At 46.1% G+C, this 15,719-nt stretch overlaps 1 protein-coding gene across 5 annotated transcripts in view; it reads left to right on the top strand.

The window, feature by feature from the left end:
• The window catches only part of Br140 (bromodomain-containing protein 140), a 33,272-nt gene extending 18,224 nt beyond the window's left edge, over positions 1–15,048 (top strand). For 4 of the 5 annotated variants that reach the window (XM_065431163.2, XM_065431161.2, XM_065431158.2 and 1 more), the window contains exons 9-12: positions 8,381–8,497; positions 9,375–9,476; positions 13,684–13,909; positions 14,828–15,048. In XM_065431163.2, the coding sequence (XP_065287235.2) occupies positions 8,381–8,497; positions 9,375–9,476; positions 13,684–13,909; positions 14,828–15,023 (641 nt within the window). In that variant the 3' untranslated portion in view covers positions 15,024–15,048. The remainder of the gene's footprint in view (positions 1–8,380; positions 8,498–9,374; positions 9,477–13,683; positions 13,910–14,827) is intronic. The other variant, XM_065431159.2, reaches the window with a different exon arrangement.
• Positions 15,049–15,719: the final 671 nt, after the last annotated feature.

Here is a 15,719-nt window from a genome sequence, read left to right as displayed (position 1 = left end):
GTCCGCAGTAGGACAAAGGCCTCCTCTTAAAGATCTGTGCAGTGTTAAGAGAACCCATGCCATGCCTGCAAATTTTCGTAACCTCTGCTGCCGTCAATGATATAGATAACTAGCTGGAATGTGCCTTCTTACATTGGTTTAAATGTTGCATTTTCTTTAAGCACTACTTATTTCATGTATGGCCTAAGCTGTACTTTCAAGCAAACCATTCTCACAGCATATGCTTATTCTTATTTGTGCTGCTTATCTTTCAACAGTTTTCTCGTTCATTACCTTGGTTTGTTCACGCTGGGAGAGTGCAAAACATCATATAAACAAGCCTCTAGATTGTAATGGTACACGTGGCCCACTAGTGGCCTTTCTGGCTTACTTGCTCTAGCTAGCAGAAAGCAACACAAAGCCAAATTAATGTGCAACAAGGAAGTGGGCTACACCTTTAATTAAGCTTTATGCTATAGTTCTATGGGTGGGCCTTTTTTTTTCTTCTCTTATTTCTTGCCAAAATTTTAAATTTTTTTTGTACCTTTCCAGGCATCTGATTTTATATATTTAAATATAACTTCTGTGTAAAATCTTAGCAAAAACCAAGCAGCAAATGCAACATGATTGGGATCAAATACACTAGTGATGGTATTTAATGTGCCATACAGATGTGTGTGTTCAGTTGTGTCCATATGTGTTCAGTTGTTTCGTTATCGCGTCATGCTACGCTGGTTCTGCTGGCTCGCGAAACTTGCATTTGGAACAAGCAGCGAGAATGCTACGTCCATGTAATGTCGTGGGATGTGCGAACGGTCCGCGGAACTTGGCCAAGGGCAGTTGCAGCGGCGAATCCAACGTTACTTATCACTGTGTGTCAACGAGTGAACCTCTCTGTTCAAAGTGGTTAATCTAGTCAGTGGAGCCCTGACTAGATTAAAGTAGTGCAGGCGCTGAACTCATATATATATATATTGAAATACCACGGTTGAGACGACGCTTTATTCCAAGAAGGAGAAATGGCGCCGACGCAAAAACGAACACGAGCCGATGATTGATGATGACTTTGTACAGATGAAGATGAAGTCCGCATAAATGCTTACACTAATTTCCCCCGTGGACGGAAGCGGCCAGCCTGGCCGCACATTAGACAGTGGAACGGATATGAAAGGGCTTCAGGCGAGAAACGTGCACGAGGCAACATATCGAGCTATGCTCGTGGAAAGGCCTGGCCAATAGAATCGGCTGCGTATGCGCTCGTGTGTTTTGTTGTAACCCAAGTGGCCTGACGTCGGGTCATCGTGTGAGGCCTGCAGAACTGCAGCGCGAAGAGAGCGCGGTAGAACGGGAACCCATCGATGGCCTTCTGGGTGAAAAATGTACCGGTAGAGCACGTCGTCTTCAAACTTGAACAGTTTGAGTTGTTTCCGTAGCCTGGCATTGGGTGGAGATGAAACACCGCTAAGGCGATTGATGATACTATGGCAATAGGAATCGGCGCGCTGGTGAGTGGAAAGCACTGAAAGGCGGTTTGGTGAAGTCAAGGAAGAAATCGGTGTAAGAGACGAAGCGTCCTCCGTGCGGCCAATTTGACAAGGTGATGTGATGTGCTCCGATGATGGTGGTAATGGGCATCGTGAAAGAGCATCGGCATCTTGGTGCTTCCGTCCGGACTTATATATTACATTGAAATCATATGCTTGCAATCGGAGTATCCAGCGGCCAAGGCGCCCGGACAAGTTTTTGATCGTCAACAACCAACATAGGGCATGGTGGTCGGTCACAACCGTGAAATGTCGACCGTGGAGGTATGGACGAAATTTCTGGATGGACCAGACAACAGCCAAACACTCTTGTTCGGTTATCGAGTACTTCTTTTCCGCGGAAGTGACAGTGCGGCTTGCATATGCAACAACTTTTTCGCGAAATTCGTGGTCGCGCTGCAGCAGTACGGCACCAATTCCGTGACCGCTGGCGTCAGTATGCACTAATGTGGGCGCCTTGTCATCAAAATGACAAAGAACAGGTGGGGATGTTAGTGCGCACTTGAGTTCTTGGAACGCGGCTTCACACTGATCGTTCCAATCGAAGGAACTGGAACTAGCAAGGAGCTTGTGGAGGGGCGAGGCAATGCTGGCAAAGTTCCGGATAAAACGTCGAAAGTATGAGGCGAGTCCAATGAAGCTGCGCAGTTCTTTTGCACGAAGTGGACGTGGAAAGTTGAGCACCGCGGAAATTTTATCCGGATCGGGCTGGATGCCGTCTTTGCTAACGAGATGACCCAGGACTTTAATCGTTGTGCTAGCGAAACGGCACTTCCTCGTGTTTAGTTGAAGTCCGGCATTAGAAAGGCATGTCAGCACTTCATCTAAGCGTCGCAGATGGTCAGTGAAAGTCGAGGAAAACACGACGATGTCGTCGAGGTAACATAGACAGGTTTTCCACTTGAGGCCGCGAAGAACCGTGTCGATCATTCTTTCAAATGTGGTGGGAGCATTGCATAGACCGAAAGGCATTACATTAAACTCATAAAGACCATCCGGAGTAGAAAAGGCGGTCTTTTCTTTGTCCGCTTCGTGCATTGGGATTTGCCAATATCCGGAGCGAAGATCAAGGCTGGAGAAATATTGCGCGCCTTGCAACGAATCAAGGGCATCATCGATACGGGGCATCGGATATACATCCTTACGGGTGATCTTGTTTAGCGCACGGTAGTCAACACAAAATCGTACCGATCCATCCTTCTTCTGCACCAAAACGACGGGTAATGACCAAGCACTGGCGGAGGGACGTATGACGTTTCTTTTCAGCATATCGGCGACGTTCTCCTCGATGATTTTGCGTTCAGCCAAAGAGACTCGGTAGGGACGACGGCGTACAATAGTCTGGCCATCGGTGTCGATACGATGGAAGGCAACGGAAGTCTGTCCGAGGGATGAAGTATCCATATCCAAGGAGGCCTGGTGCTTCGTAAGCAATTTTAGCAACGCTTCATGTTGAGCAGCAGTAAGGTCAGGGCTTATCACGGAAGTAAGGGCAGATGAAGCAGATTTGTCCTGTTGAGGAAGAGCTGGCGAGGCGGCGAGAGGAAGCAGGGAGACTGGTTGGGTATCCACATAACAGGTCACTGCGGAGCCTTGAGGTAGGAGGATTGTCTCAGTGGTCGCATTTAAAGCGATGATTAATGCAGAGCTTTCTTTGAACCGCACCATGCAGGAAGCAAAGACAATCCCACGGGCAAGACAGCGACCGTAAGGAGTGATGAACACGTCACCATTGGTGATGTCCGTAGAAGAGAGACTTATGACTTGCTCGTGGCCGGGAGGCAGTACAGAATCGGCAGCGGTGAGAAAACGCAGTCGTGTCTCATCGGTACTCCCGCTGCAATGAACTGTCTCGCTCATATGGACTACACGTTGACAGCAAGAGATTAAAGCGGACGCTGACGAGAGAAAGTCCCAACCTAAAATTAGTTCATGAGCGCACGGGAATAAAATCGCGAACTTAATGTGATGACAGATACCATCAATGAAGACGCGTGCTGTACATTGGGCTGATGGTCGAATGATTGCTCCATTAGCCCCAATCAGGGATGATCCAGTATAAGGCGTCTTCACTTTCCGCAGACGAGAGCACAGGTCGGCACGCATAACAGATATAGTTGCTCCCGTGTCAATCAGAGCTAACAAAGGCACACCCTCCACAGACACCAATAACATGTTCGAAGGACGTTCAGGAGGACTTGGAGCACTTCGCGGTGATGCAGTTTTCCCTCCAAAAACTGCACTGGTTAGTTTTCCGGTCGCTGGACATGGAGTTGGGAGACAGGTCGAAGTGGCGAAACAGAACGTCGGAGCGGCGATGGGGAGCGGCGTCTCGAGGCATGTGTGTTGAGTGCGGTTTGGGAGAAGTCGGCTGGAGATGGAGATCGGCGAACAGGAGGATTATCGTCATAAGTGCGGTAAACGCGAGGAGGTGGCTCATCGCGTTCAAAGGCCGCGTAACCACGACGTTCGTCTTGCTGGCGGCGTCGGCAAAACCGGGAGATATGTCCTCGAAAGCCGCAGTAGTAGCAGATAGGCCTCGACGAACGCCAGGCAGAGTAGTAAGGCGGGTTCGGAGCTCGGGTGACTAAAGGTGCCAGGTGATCGTGAACAGGCGCAGATGGTGTAATTGGAGACGGCGCGGCTGGCATTGCAGCAATCTGGGCGTAAGAAGCCGGTTGTGGGCAAGGAGAAGCGTTGGTAAGCTGGGCGGTCTGCAGGGAGGCCAATTCCTCCTTAATAATACCGCGCAGGTCAGTAGAAGCAGGTTGGACGTGAGCGCTGCTGCAAGGGGTTGAGCCATGCGCTTGCAATTCCTCACGAATTATGGCTCGAATGATAGACCGGAGCTCAATACTGTTTGCCAGGGGGTTGTCGGAAAAGTCCGGTTGCAAGCGGATTGACTGCAGGGCGTCGAGGCGCTGACAGACGGAGACGACGTCCGACACTGTCGAAGGGTTTTGAGCGGCGAGTGCGTTGAAGGCAGTAGATCCGATACCCTTAAGAAGGTGTCGCACGCGATCAGGTTCTGGCATGGCACTGTCGACACGGCGGCAGAGCGCGAGGATGTCCTCAGTGTACGAGGTATACGATTCGCCATAATGCTGGACGCGCTCAGACAGCCTCTTTTTCGCAACTTCTGAACGAACCGTGGGCGTGCCGAAAATCCGCCGTAGCTGCTCCCTGAAAGACGACCAATCCCGGAAGTCTCTCTCATGATTCAGGAACCATGTCTTGGCTACTTGAGAGACGTAAAATGGCACGTTGTTTAACCGCGATGTCTCGTTCCAGTTGTTGTATTCGCTGACACGATCGTAGTTGTCGAGCCAGTCTTCAACGTCCTCACCAGGCAAGCCAGAGAAGATTTCAGGGTCGCGATACCGGTTGTTGGCAGGGCTGGGATTGGGGGTGGCTGGCACTTGAACCGAGCTGGTGGATGCTGCGGTCTGGTCTTGCGACATGGCGGCCTCTTGGCGTAAGCGGCGTCCCGAACGTAGCTCCAGGGGAGATCTTGAAGTGGATTGAGGTCGAAGGGATCTTAAAGCGCCTCCACCACTTGAAATACCACGGTTGAGACGACGCTTTATTCCAAGAAGGAGAAATGGCGCCGACGCAAAAACGAACACGAGCCGATGATTGATGATGACTTTGTACAGATGAAGATGAAGTCCGCATAAATGCTTACAATATATATATATATATATATATGGCTGAGGAAATCACGCTGGCCTCGGTAGTAAAATGAAGAAAAAGAGTACGACATACGTTGAATAAGCACAGTATATACTCTGACAAAGGCAGGTCCACCAGCTGAAACGTCAGTCAAATATACTGTGCTTATTCCAACGTACATCATACTCTTTTTCTATGTATATTTTTTTTCTCAAATACTGAATGCCTCTATTCAGACCAAAATTGGTACTGTCTAAGGCATGGAAATATCTGAGCAAGAAAATGAATTGAACATAGGACAGAATTGGCACCGCCACTGTGAAAATTTGGTGCCAACTCCCAGTATGATAATGCCGCTTCTATATTAGGTAAATTGTAGTCAATCACTGATAACGTGAAGTTTAATTGCAGTGCACTTTGACCAATTTTACTGGGTTTTCCTCATATAAAGACATGCTTATGCTAACTCTTTGCCCCTCTCTTTTGGCACATTTTACAGGAGTACCATTAAATTTCATCATACAAAGTCATGTCAGACACAAAAATATTTTCATTGTAACAGATGTTCTCTGGAAGCATACACGGTGATATTGGCGGTGGAAAAAGTGACGGTCAAGTATATGCGAAAGAAGCACAAGATGGGTGCCTCAGATGGGCCAGCAATGGGTCTCTTGTGGATTTTGATGGCTCATACGCTTCTTCCCGTGCCAGTATGAGGCACGGTAAAAATAAATTACATACACACACTCCGCGAGTGGTTTTATCCTGTGGGATTCGCACGTTGGCTTGCCAACTGCAGTCCAATCTAGCCAAGCAGCTGGCCAAAATATGCAAATGCATTTCATATGTGCCATTTCAAGTTGCTCTTGCGGAACACCACTGCTAACCAGCAGATTTTTTGGAGGTGACTGAATGTGGATCCGTACTCTGCTACTTCAGCCATCAGTCTAGCCTGTGCATCTGATTCCATGCTTGATCGCCTATAAGGTGTCTGAGTGCAAACCTACTGACCACAATCTTCTCGCAACGGCTTGTCACCGGCCATTCTGCTGCTCATACTGCTTAAAGGGACACTATAGGTTACTATGAAGTCAAGTTAAAGTGATAAAGCAATGCTCTAGAATGTCTAAGGCGTCAATATAATCGCGAACGAAGCTTTAGTAACCGAGGAATTGAGGTAAATGCATGACACGATTTGAGACCCCCCAGCGACATTCCGGTACTAGCCCGATGATGAAGGCACTCCTCGTCATCATTTATGTCACTAGTACTCAACTACTCGTATTAAAAAGATAATTTCATTAGATTATAAGACGGAAGAAAATGCTACTTGTCTACTTCTATTCAATTCTAAGAAAAAATAACATTTTGACGTTATCCTTGAGTGGTATGGGTGGTCAAAAGGGTTCGTTTTCGCTCGACTCTGTGCCGCACGCACTTTTGGAGCTTCAGTTGTTTCGTTATCGCGTCGTGCTGCGCTGGTTCTGCTGGCTCGCGAAACTTGCATTTGGAACAAGCAGCGAGAATGCCACGTCCATGTGATGTTCAGTTGTTTCGTTATCGCGTCATGCTACGCTGGTTCTGCTGGCTCGCGAAACTTGCATTTGGAACAAGCAGCGAGAATGCTACGTCCATGTAATGTCGTGGGATGTGCGAACGGTCCGCGGAACTTGGCCAAGGGCAGTTGCAGCGGCGAATCCAACGTTACTTATCACTGTGTGTCAACGAGTGAACCTCTCTGTTCAAAGTGGTTAAGTGCCATACCTATGCCACAGCGTGTTGGCAAATAGCCGAAAAATCGCATAGTGTGCCACAATGCACTTTCGTCCAGAGGATTACGAGTTCAACGCCGACTTACTGAAGTCGTGCGGAGTGCCTTTCAAAGCAATGCTTTCCCGTAGTGCTGTTCGGTCAGTCTTGCCTGCACTTTCCGAAGCGCAAGAACAACTGCAGGTCGAAAGCGGGGCGGTGAGTGCGGCATTTGGTTTTCACGAAGGAAAAGCTACAAATGTGGGAATATGTACAGCCATGACATAGTTGCCGTCGTAGTAGTACGCAATGACGCCGGCAGCGTGAGCTCTCAGCAGGAGGTCACATTCATCAGTGCTTAAATCACTGAAGTCGAGCCAAGCATCGCGAGCCAATGTGTTGTTGTCAGGGTCGTCCATTGCAACGAGCGTCGAAGTTGGAGTCATAAAATAAAGAACCAGCTTATCATGGCGCGATTTCCCTTTCGCTAGACACTATAGTTCTGCTTTCGCACTGCTGTTGGCTCTGTCTTGGCTCTGTTACTGGCCGCGCGTTTGCGTTTTGCACTGAAAAGTCGTAGCGCCGTATGCGGGTGCCATTTTACCCACCAATGGCGCAATGTCACTATGAGACAATGACGCGACCACTCCTCAATCGGAGGGCGTGCGATTTGAACTGCGCTAGATGTACGCAGACGCTTCAGAATTCATTTTCTCTTAAAATAAGTCTCTTCTTCACATGAAACAAGCGTTTCGAGGTTTCTGGGATGGTATTTCAGCAGTCTACGTTGACTTAATATTAACCTTTAGGGTCCCTTTAACCAGCATTGCTTCATCAGGAGCTTGCAACTAAAGTTGCGTTCTCGTGCCTAGTTGACATGGCGTCAACTTAGTTCATGGCCACTTTGTTTGTGACTTTAAGAGCAAACTTGATGCCCAAATCATTGAGCGGCATCCGAAATCTCTGCTATTGCCATTACACATTGGTGCTAGGGACACGTGGCAGTGCCGCAGGGATGTCTAAAAAATTTATTGGCAATTTTTTGACATTTTTGCTGCCAAAATATATATTTTCATACACGTGCAAACAAAAATTTTCTTCGCTATAACCAATACTGTGTTGAATCGCATTTTTTACTTAGTTATAGCAGAACACTCCATTGCATTAAAGCATGACCAACCAAATTTGAGATTTACTTCTATAAATTTAGTGATTTGTTATATATTTGTTCCTGTTGTCAAAGTTCAACTTTAGCACTTGCAGAGCATGACCTCAGACATCATTGGCACAGTCTAAGATACCCGAGCCCATTCATTGGTTTTCTCTGTAGCTGAATCATTGAAGAAATATTGCAAGTTTTCTATCGGGGCAGCTTGGCAGTCTTGATTGATTCAGTGCATGCCTTCAGCGTACCTTTAAGGTATAAATGCCTACAGTGCCACGATGGTGTGCAGGCCCGAGGAAACGGGGCCGGTCAGGGAGTCAGGGCAGCTCCCCGGGTCCGCTTGGTTGCTTCCCACCACAGACGGACAGCTTCAAGGTGTATCGCTCCTGTGAGTAGCACATTTGCCAGTACACACAAGTATTGGGTATACATGCAAGCTATAGGAACTCTGGGATTAAGAGGCAAACACTTCAAAAAAAGTTTACATCTTTTGGGGCACATCTTGTCCCCAAACAATCACCTGTCTTTCTTGTGTGTACTTTTTTGAAAACCTGGCACTCGCTACTTTCTTGTCAAGAATGCTATGTCACCGATAATGAACATGCCGTTCATGAACTGGAAGTACTGGGTGCGCAGAGTTAGATGAAGGAAAGGCACGCCACACAAATGAGGGTTACTGTTTGGGGACAAGATAAGACCAAACAGGTGCAAACTTTTTTTAGAGTGCATGTCACTGATGCAGACACAACACTGGCCAACAACCATTGTTTGAACGGAGCACTTGTACTTATGTAAAACAATTTTCTGAGCTATAGCGTAAAAGCACATTTATTGCTCAATAAATTTATTGTTACTTTGACCTGCACCCAGAACATGGTGCATTATAGGTGTGATGGCAAGTGTGGCATTGAAGTGGAAACTCATTCAGTTTCATGTCCTGCACCCAGACAGCATCACATATAAGTAGGCAATAACATCTAAAGCAAACAGAATGTGGAGCATTTTTGCTGCTTTACCATTTTCAAAACGTTTGTGAGCATCTCTCCAGCCTTTGTCAACAGTAGCAAAGCCACTTGGCATGTGTACGCGCTTTCAGGCACGTGTAACTACATGCCTGAAATTACGTGAAATTACATGTAACTTTCAGGCAGTGCGGCTCCAGTGGGGGGCCAGCTATGGTCCATGATTGCCTTGGTGACTAAATTCTTAAGCATTTTTTCCTGTCTGCTTCTGTTAACATTGGTATGCTTTACTCTCACATGCAGATGAGCAAGGCAGCGACTCAGATCGAGAATCGTCAAGCGAGTCCTCCGAGTCAGCATCAAGCAGTTCATCGGACGAAGCCACCGAGCCAGACGAGGCCCCTGGTGAGTCCGTCTGTCGGACGACCAACTCGTTGACCTACGAGAGCCCTTGCCAGAAGCAAGTGTGTGTGCCAGCCTAGGTCAAATAAGGCGGGAGTGCTCGAACTAGATTGGACTGTGCTCATTCACAACAGGTGTCCCTTTTTTTTTTTTCCTGCTGTAAAGAATTTGTAACATTCCATTGTTGAATCCATAGTGGGTTTGATCACAGTGCTGACACTAAAAATGTACATATATTTGTGAATAAACTATTATTATTCTAATTACTTCCATTGGTCATTGCGGATCAAGTTGACATGCAGCAGATTGCTCTCTCTTGCACTGCCATCATGGTCCAGCTACTGCCAGAAGTCTGTGAAGTCAAGCTTGCCTGGTTCTAGCATGTTTCTAGAACTATAACACGCAATTTCATTCACTGCCACTGTGAAACTTGCTCCTAAGGGTAAGCACCACTCGTGTATTAGTTCAAGAAGCTGAGATGACATCCATAATCCATCAAAATGACACCAATGACTTGCTGACTGCACAAGCCAACAACCACTGTATATCAAAATGACATTAAAACCAAATATGAAGTCAAGCTAAAGTGATCGATTAATGCTCGAAAACGTTTTAAGGCTTCAATATTATCGTGAACTGAGCTTTAGAATTGGAGAAATTGAGGTAAATGTAGGACACAATTTGAGACTACGGGGACATTCTAATACTAGTCCGATATGTTGTAACGCCTAATTATAATTGTGTCACTGGTACTCAAACACCGATAATAAGGTTCCTGCATTGCATTAAGATACAGAACAAACTGCTACTTGTCCACTTTTGTTTCATCCCTAAAACGAAGGAACTTGCTGGTGTTGTCCTTGGCAACGACTGCACGTCTTCAAAAGGCTTCGTTTCCACTCGACCCTGCGCTATCTGCACTCTCAAATAAAAACAATTTCTGGGGTTTTACCTGCCAAAATTACCATCTGATTATGAGACACATTGTAGTGGGAGACTCCAAGTTAATTTTCACTACATAGGATTCTTTAAAGGGGCCCTGAACCACTTTTTATTGAAGTGGAGAAAGGCATTTGAAGGGAATATAGGCTATTTCAGAAATACTTTGCTGCAAAAAGTACTTCAATGCATCCAGCTGAAGCGGAGTTATTGGCACTCAAACACAGCCTATTCTATGCTCCCGTTTCTTCTTCAATGCCTTGCACTCCGAAGGCTATGGCGCAGTGGAGCATGCCCGCAACGCTCCGCCTTCTATATGTCACTGTGGCGTGCAGTTCAAATTTCATTTTGGATGTTAGCATAGATGCCATGACTTCAGCCTTTGGTGCCTATGACACACTAAACATAAGCCGAACACAGTTGTCCTCAGCGAGTTGCTGTGCGCTTAGCCAGTGAACTCCTGGTGGCATACCACGGCAACCGCGGAATCTATGCCATGTAGCTGACCGCAGCTTGATGTTAGCTATTGACCAGTAGCAGCCGTCTGAGGGAATGACGAAATGGTGCGTCCGATGATGAAATAATGCGTCTAGAAGAGAGTGAGGACAGGGCCTTCTGTTGAAAACAGAAGCGTTTGAGAGAAAGGTGCATGAGCGATCCACTTGTGAGCTTTACGCATTACATACGACAGCAAAACTTGGCTGAGATGTTCACAGCAGCATATGCTACCCGTAGACTGTTATTCCACCAAGCTTGAGAGGTGGTTCGGGGCCTCTTTTAACGTGCACCCAATGCACAGTACTCAAGCATTTTTAACATTTTTTCTCTAACTGAAATGCGGCTGCCGCAGCCGGGATTTTATTTTGCGACCTTGTGCGTAGCAGCGCAATGCCATAGCCACTAAACCACCACAGCATGGCTCACATTTTTGGTAGTTTCAGTATCGTGTAGTGCTACACTGGTTTTGCTGGTTCGCACAGCTCGTACTAACTGCAAGCAGCAGAAAATAATGCACAGATGTCATATTTTAGTCTAGTTTTTAGACATCCTTTCACAAACCAGCGTAGTGCTGGTTGTTGGGCGCAGCTTTACTCACCAATGGTAGTAAAAAGGTGGCAATGGTGTATGCAGAGTCCCATCGCTTCACCTGTGGCAGGCGATTTGAGTTGCCTTAGAAGAATTTGACCCCTTCAATCGAGATTTTCTCTGGAACTAAGTTATTTTTTTTGGTACAAAACAAGCACTGTGAGGTTTCTGGAATGGTATTTTAACAGTCTATGTTGAGTTAATAATTGTCTTTAGTGTGCCTTTAACTCTGCTTTTAGAACTGGCTCTGTGTTACACAGTGATGATCCACTGTTTGCTTTCCTTTAGCAAATTTTGGATTTACAAAACTTCAATGTTTGAGAATTCGGGTACCTCCTACGGATCAATCACAAGAATCTACTGTTACACCCAAGCTAAGGTGTTGAGAATGTGCAACACATTTTTTGCGTGATGGATTGCAAAGCTGTCATGGACGGCTGATCCAAGTACGATTCCTCCGCACGCAGCAGGGAGCTTACCATTTTTATGCAGAATACCACCTGCCATTCCCTGCAACATCTTTAGTTTCCAGCCACCTTTCGAGCTTGTTATGACAACATATAAAAAAACAATGACTGTTGGCCGTTTCTTCATAGAATTCATGACTGATCAGTGCTTAGTACAGCACTGACAAGAGCAAAAGCCACTTCACAGTACTGTCATTGTTAAATGCTAGTTTGTCAAGTAAAAAATTATAAATATCTCTCACCTCAAGAGCCTTAAAGGCCAATTTTGCACTTGTGGTGATGATTGTACTACCGCCTCCAAAGTAAACATGGTCAAAGTTTCCGACTTTATCTGTCCAGCACATTTGCGTGCTGCGGTACCTTTGTACCTTTGAAACTCACAAAAACTTGGAATCATCTATTGATAAGTTAAATTTGCACCATTCCCAAAGCTTGTTCATTAGTAGGAAGTTTTTTCATGCGTCAATCAGCTTGGTTCTTGCTTAGCAGCAGTGATAGTGTGCATTATTCGAGATGAGCTGCATTACGCTTATAGTTATAGTAAGGCCTGGTGAAAAAAAGAAATCACTTGCAGACTGGTGCATAACATTATGGGCATGTCTGTCTGTGCCATCACAAGGGTCTGTCAGGGGCAACATTTAATTTCCAATAACACCCCTTGTACAATACATACTTAAAAAACATTTTGTTGCGAAGGATACGAAAGGCAATGCTTTTATACACCAGGCCTATTCTGTACCTTTCTTAAAAAGTGTCACTGGAGGCATTTGAAGGTCAATGGCAACTAAATTGTAGACTGTGTGAGAAGGCCTAGTATAGTGTAGATATAGAGTGGCCTCTGTACAAAATTTGATGTCTAGAATAAGAGCGCAAATATTGCTAAAAGCTAGCAAAAATAGCCGTTTTTGATATCAAAACTGGGGGAAAAGAAAAAAAAAAGCACTGCCATTACTGCTTGCCGGAAGTGAAGCATGACCCAGAGGGCGCGGTTTCTTGGAATGACCTCCGAGATAAGACAGCAACAGTGTTGAAAAATTCCGGAGGTGTTGTGCCTGGTATTGAGTCATTCACAACAACCGCCAGGTGCCTGCATTGTATGCTTAGGTGCTGTTGGCTCACAATAAAACTATACAATTACCACTCCTGCAGCATTGCCAAGATTGCTTTAGTGATATATACGAGTCATAACACATTTAGCCAAAGTGAAATTTCGTTGTAGTTGGTCTAGCATCTTTATGTAGCAGCACTGCACTGGCTGTTAGGGTTTTTCCTGTGCGCAGTCACTGAAGGATGAGCTTAAACTGGGAATGTCGAATGACTTGGATGAAGTTGCCATGATAAGCATGAGTGTTCTAAATTGGGCTATTCGGTTTACATGGCAAACAGCTCAGATAGGACAAGTGGATGAGTAGAACAGGTGCACAATGAGTCTGTCCTGTTTGTTAACGTGTCCCACTGTCTGCGCTATTTGCCACGTTGAATGATAAGCATGCCTTGTAGACTTTTGATGGCTTGGCGAGGGTCACCATTGGTAGTTCGTTATCGGTTTCACATTGCCTTGCTGGCTCAGAATCCACTCCTTGCCCCAAGTTCTATAGCATGCATGAAAATAAGAGGCTTGCAGTGTACTAAGTTCTGGCTGCTTGGAAGTAGTACGAGCTGTTGGAGATTCCTGAAGGACGGACACAGAGAGACGAATGGGTGGCGGGAAACCGCAGGGCCTGATCGGCCGGAGATTCCACTGGAGCCACTGGACCTGGTGTGGGCCAAGTGCCGTGGCTACCCATGGTACCCGGCACTCATCATCAACCCCGAGATGCCACGTGGCGGCTTCACCCAAAATGGTGTGCCTATCCCTGTGCCCCCCGAAGAGGTGCTCGACCTGCGAGTAGGCTACCCGGAGCCCGTCTATCTCGTGCTGTTCTTCGACACCAAGCGGACATGGTGGGCACACTCTCCCTGCGTCATTTAAGCTTGCCCCCACCCCCCACCATCTCCCTCTCATTATACCATACGCTTCAGTTAAGACTTCAGTCCCTTGAAAACAAATCAGCATAGGTTGCTTGTTTTTTCTTTGAGAGAGAAAGCGGTCAACGTTGACGCTCACACCTGCAAACATAGGAAATTTACAATGTGTGATGACAAAGTCGTCAATTAAAAATATATCAACTTATTACCTGCTTTAAGGCCTGTGTTGCAGTTTAACAGTTGAAGTTGGCCAGCGCTTTGTTTGGAAGCCAGAGACTGCTACCAGCTTCAATATTTCCCAGAAATGTGCGATGAAGTATGTTGGTGCTCCATGGCTTTGTCCCATGTATTATTAAGAAGACTTTGCGAGAGAACAGTAAGTGGTGTGCCAGCGAGTTTCACCGCAAGTTTGCAGAGAGATGTCCCAAAACTGAAGCTGATCTTCAGATGCCTACTTATTGGACACTACTAGAGCGGCCTATGCCACCACGGCCTATGCCACCTGATTCAATTCCACATTTGCATCATACATCATATGTTGTATACCTTGTGCATTTAACTTATTTAGAGCATTACTCGGAGTTAATTGCACAATTTCTAATATCCTCTGGCATTTGCAGAAATTTTGAGGCTAGCACCAGTTCAGCTATATTTGCCCTGAAATTGTTACGAAAGACATTAGTGTTCCAGTCAGTAATTTAACAAAAGGCACCCCCCCCCCCCTCCTTCAGCACTGTCTGGAAGAAAATGGAGTGAAATTTCAAAGTGTATTTGTGCAGAATCATTGTGTATTGTAGTCCCTAACTTATAGTGACTTACATATACATTAGCGAAGCTTTCCAGCTGCATTTGAAAAATTAACTTGGCTGAGTGCGATTACATTCTTGAATGCAGGCAGTGGCTGCCGAGAAACAAGCTCGAGCCGCTGGGTGTCGACACGGCCAGAGACAAGGCGAAGCTGGTGGAGTCAAAGAAGCCTGCTGAGCGCAAAGCCGTCAAGAAGGCCTACGAGAATGCCATTTTGCACCGCTGCCGCGTTACGGGACAGTCCACGGGCCTGTCGGGCGACTCGAGCGGTGACGACCAATAAATCATGTCTCTTCCTTTTCTCGTCATGCAGCTGTGTCCTTGCCGACAGTCTCACTGTTCAGGAAGTTACTAAAATGAAGTGTAGCAAAATTCAGGCATCCTTGACTGTAGAGGAACACTGATTTTGTTTCTGCTTAGCTTAAAAATAAAGGTACAACAGAAAATGATGAGATGATGCTGGTATGAGCAAAACCAGATTTCTGCACGTAATGGCATGCTTAGCAACATGTTTAGCATCTTAGTACTGTCTATACACAGTGTATTTAGTAACTGCATCGTGTTTGAATTGTAAACCTGTTGTCTTGTACTGTTGCTTATACTTACTGCAGTCCTTGTTCTTTCTCTGTATGCCATCCTACTAAATACCCAGAGTGAATAAGCCCTTTCTTCATAAACCTACCTCACCTGCCAGGCAGTTGGTCAAGTTGATAACAGCATAGCCAATTTTTCTTAATGCGTGTGTGTTATTTCAACAAAGAGGCAAATTTAAGCATGCACCGTCTGCACTTCACAGTCACATGCTGCTATGGGCCAATGTGCAGCCAGGTGACGCACACTTGCAAATGAGGAAAGTTTCTGTAGAGAAGATAACAAAATTCACCTATGATAATGATACTCCCTAATGCAAAATTTGAGTGCAGCTCTATACGTGTTCTCATTTAGCGATATATTGAGGCATCGCACTGATCACAGCACC

Source organism: Dermacentor albipictus, chromosome 6 (genome assembly GCF_038994185.2).
Source record: "Dermacentor albipictus isolate Rhodes 1998 colony chromosome 6, USDA_Dalb.pri_finalv2, whole genome shotgun sequence".
Classification (NCBI taxonomy): Eukaryota; Metazoa; Arthropoda; class Arachnida; order Ixodida; family Ixodidae; genus Dermacentor; species Dermacentor albipictus.
The sequence above is the reverse complement of the archived record's forward strand: the minus strand, read 5'-3'. Positions and strand labels throughout refer to the sequence as shown.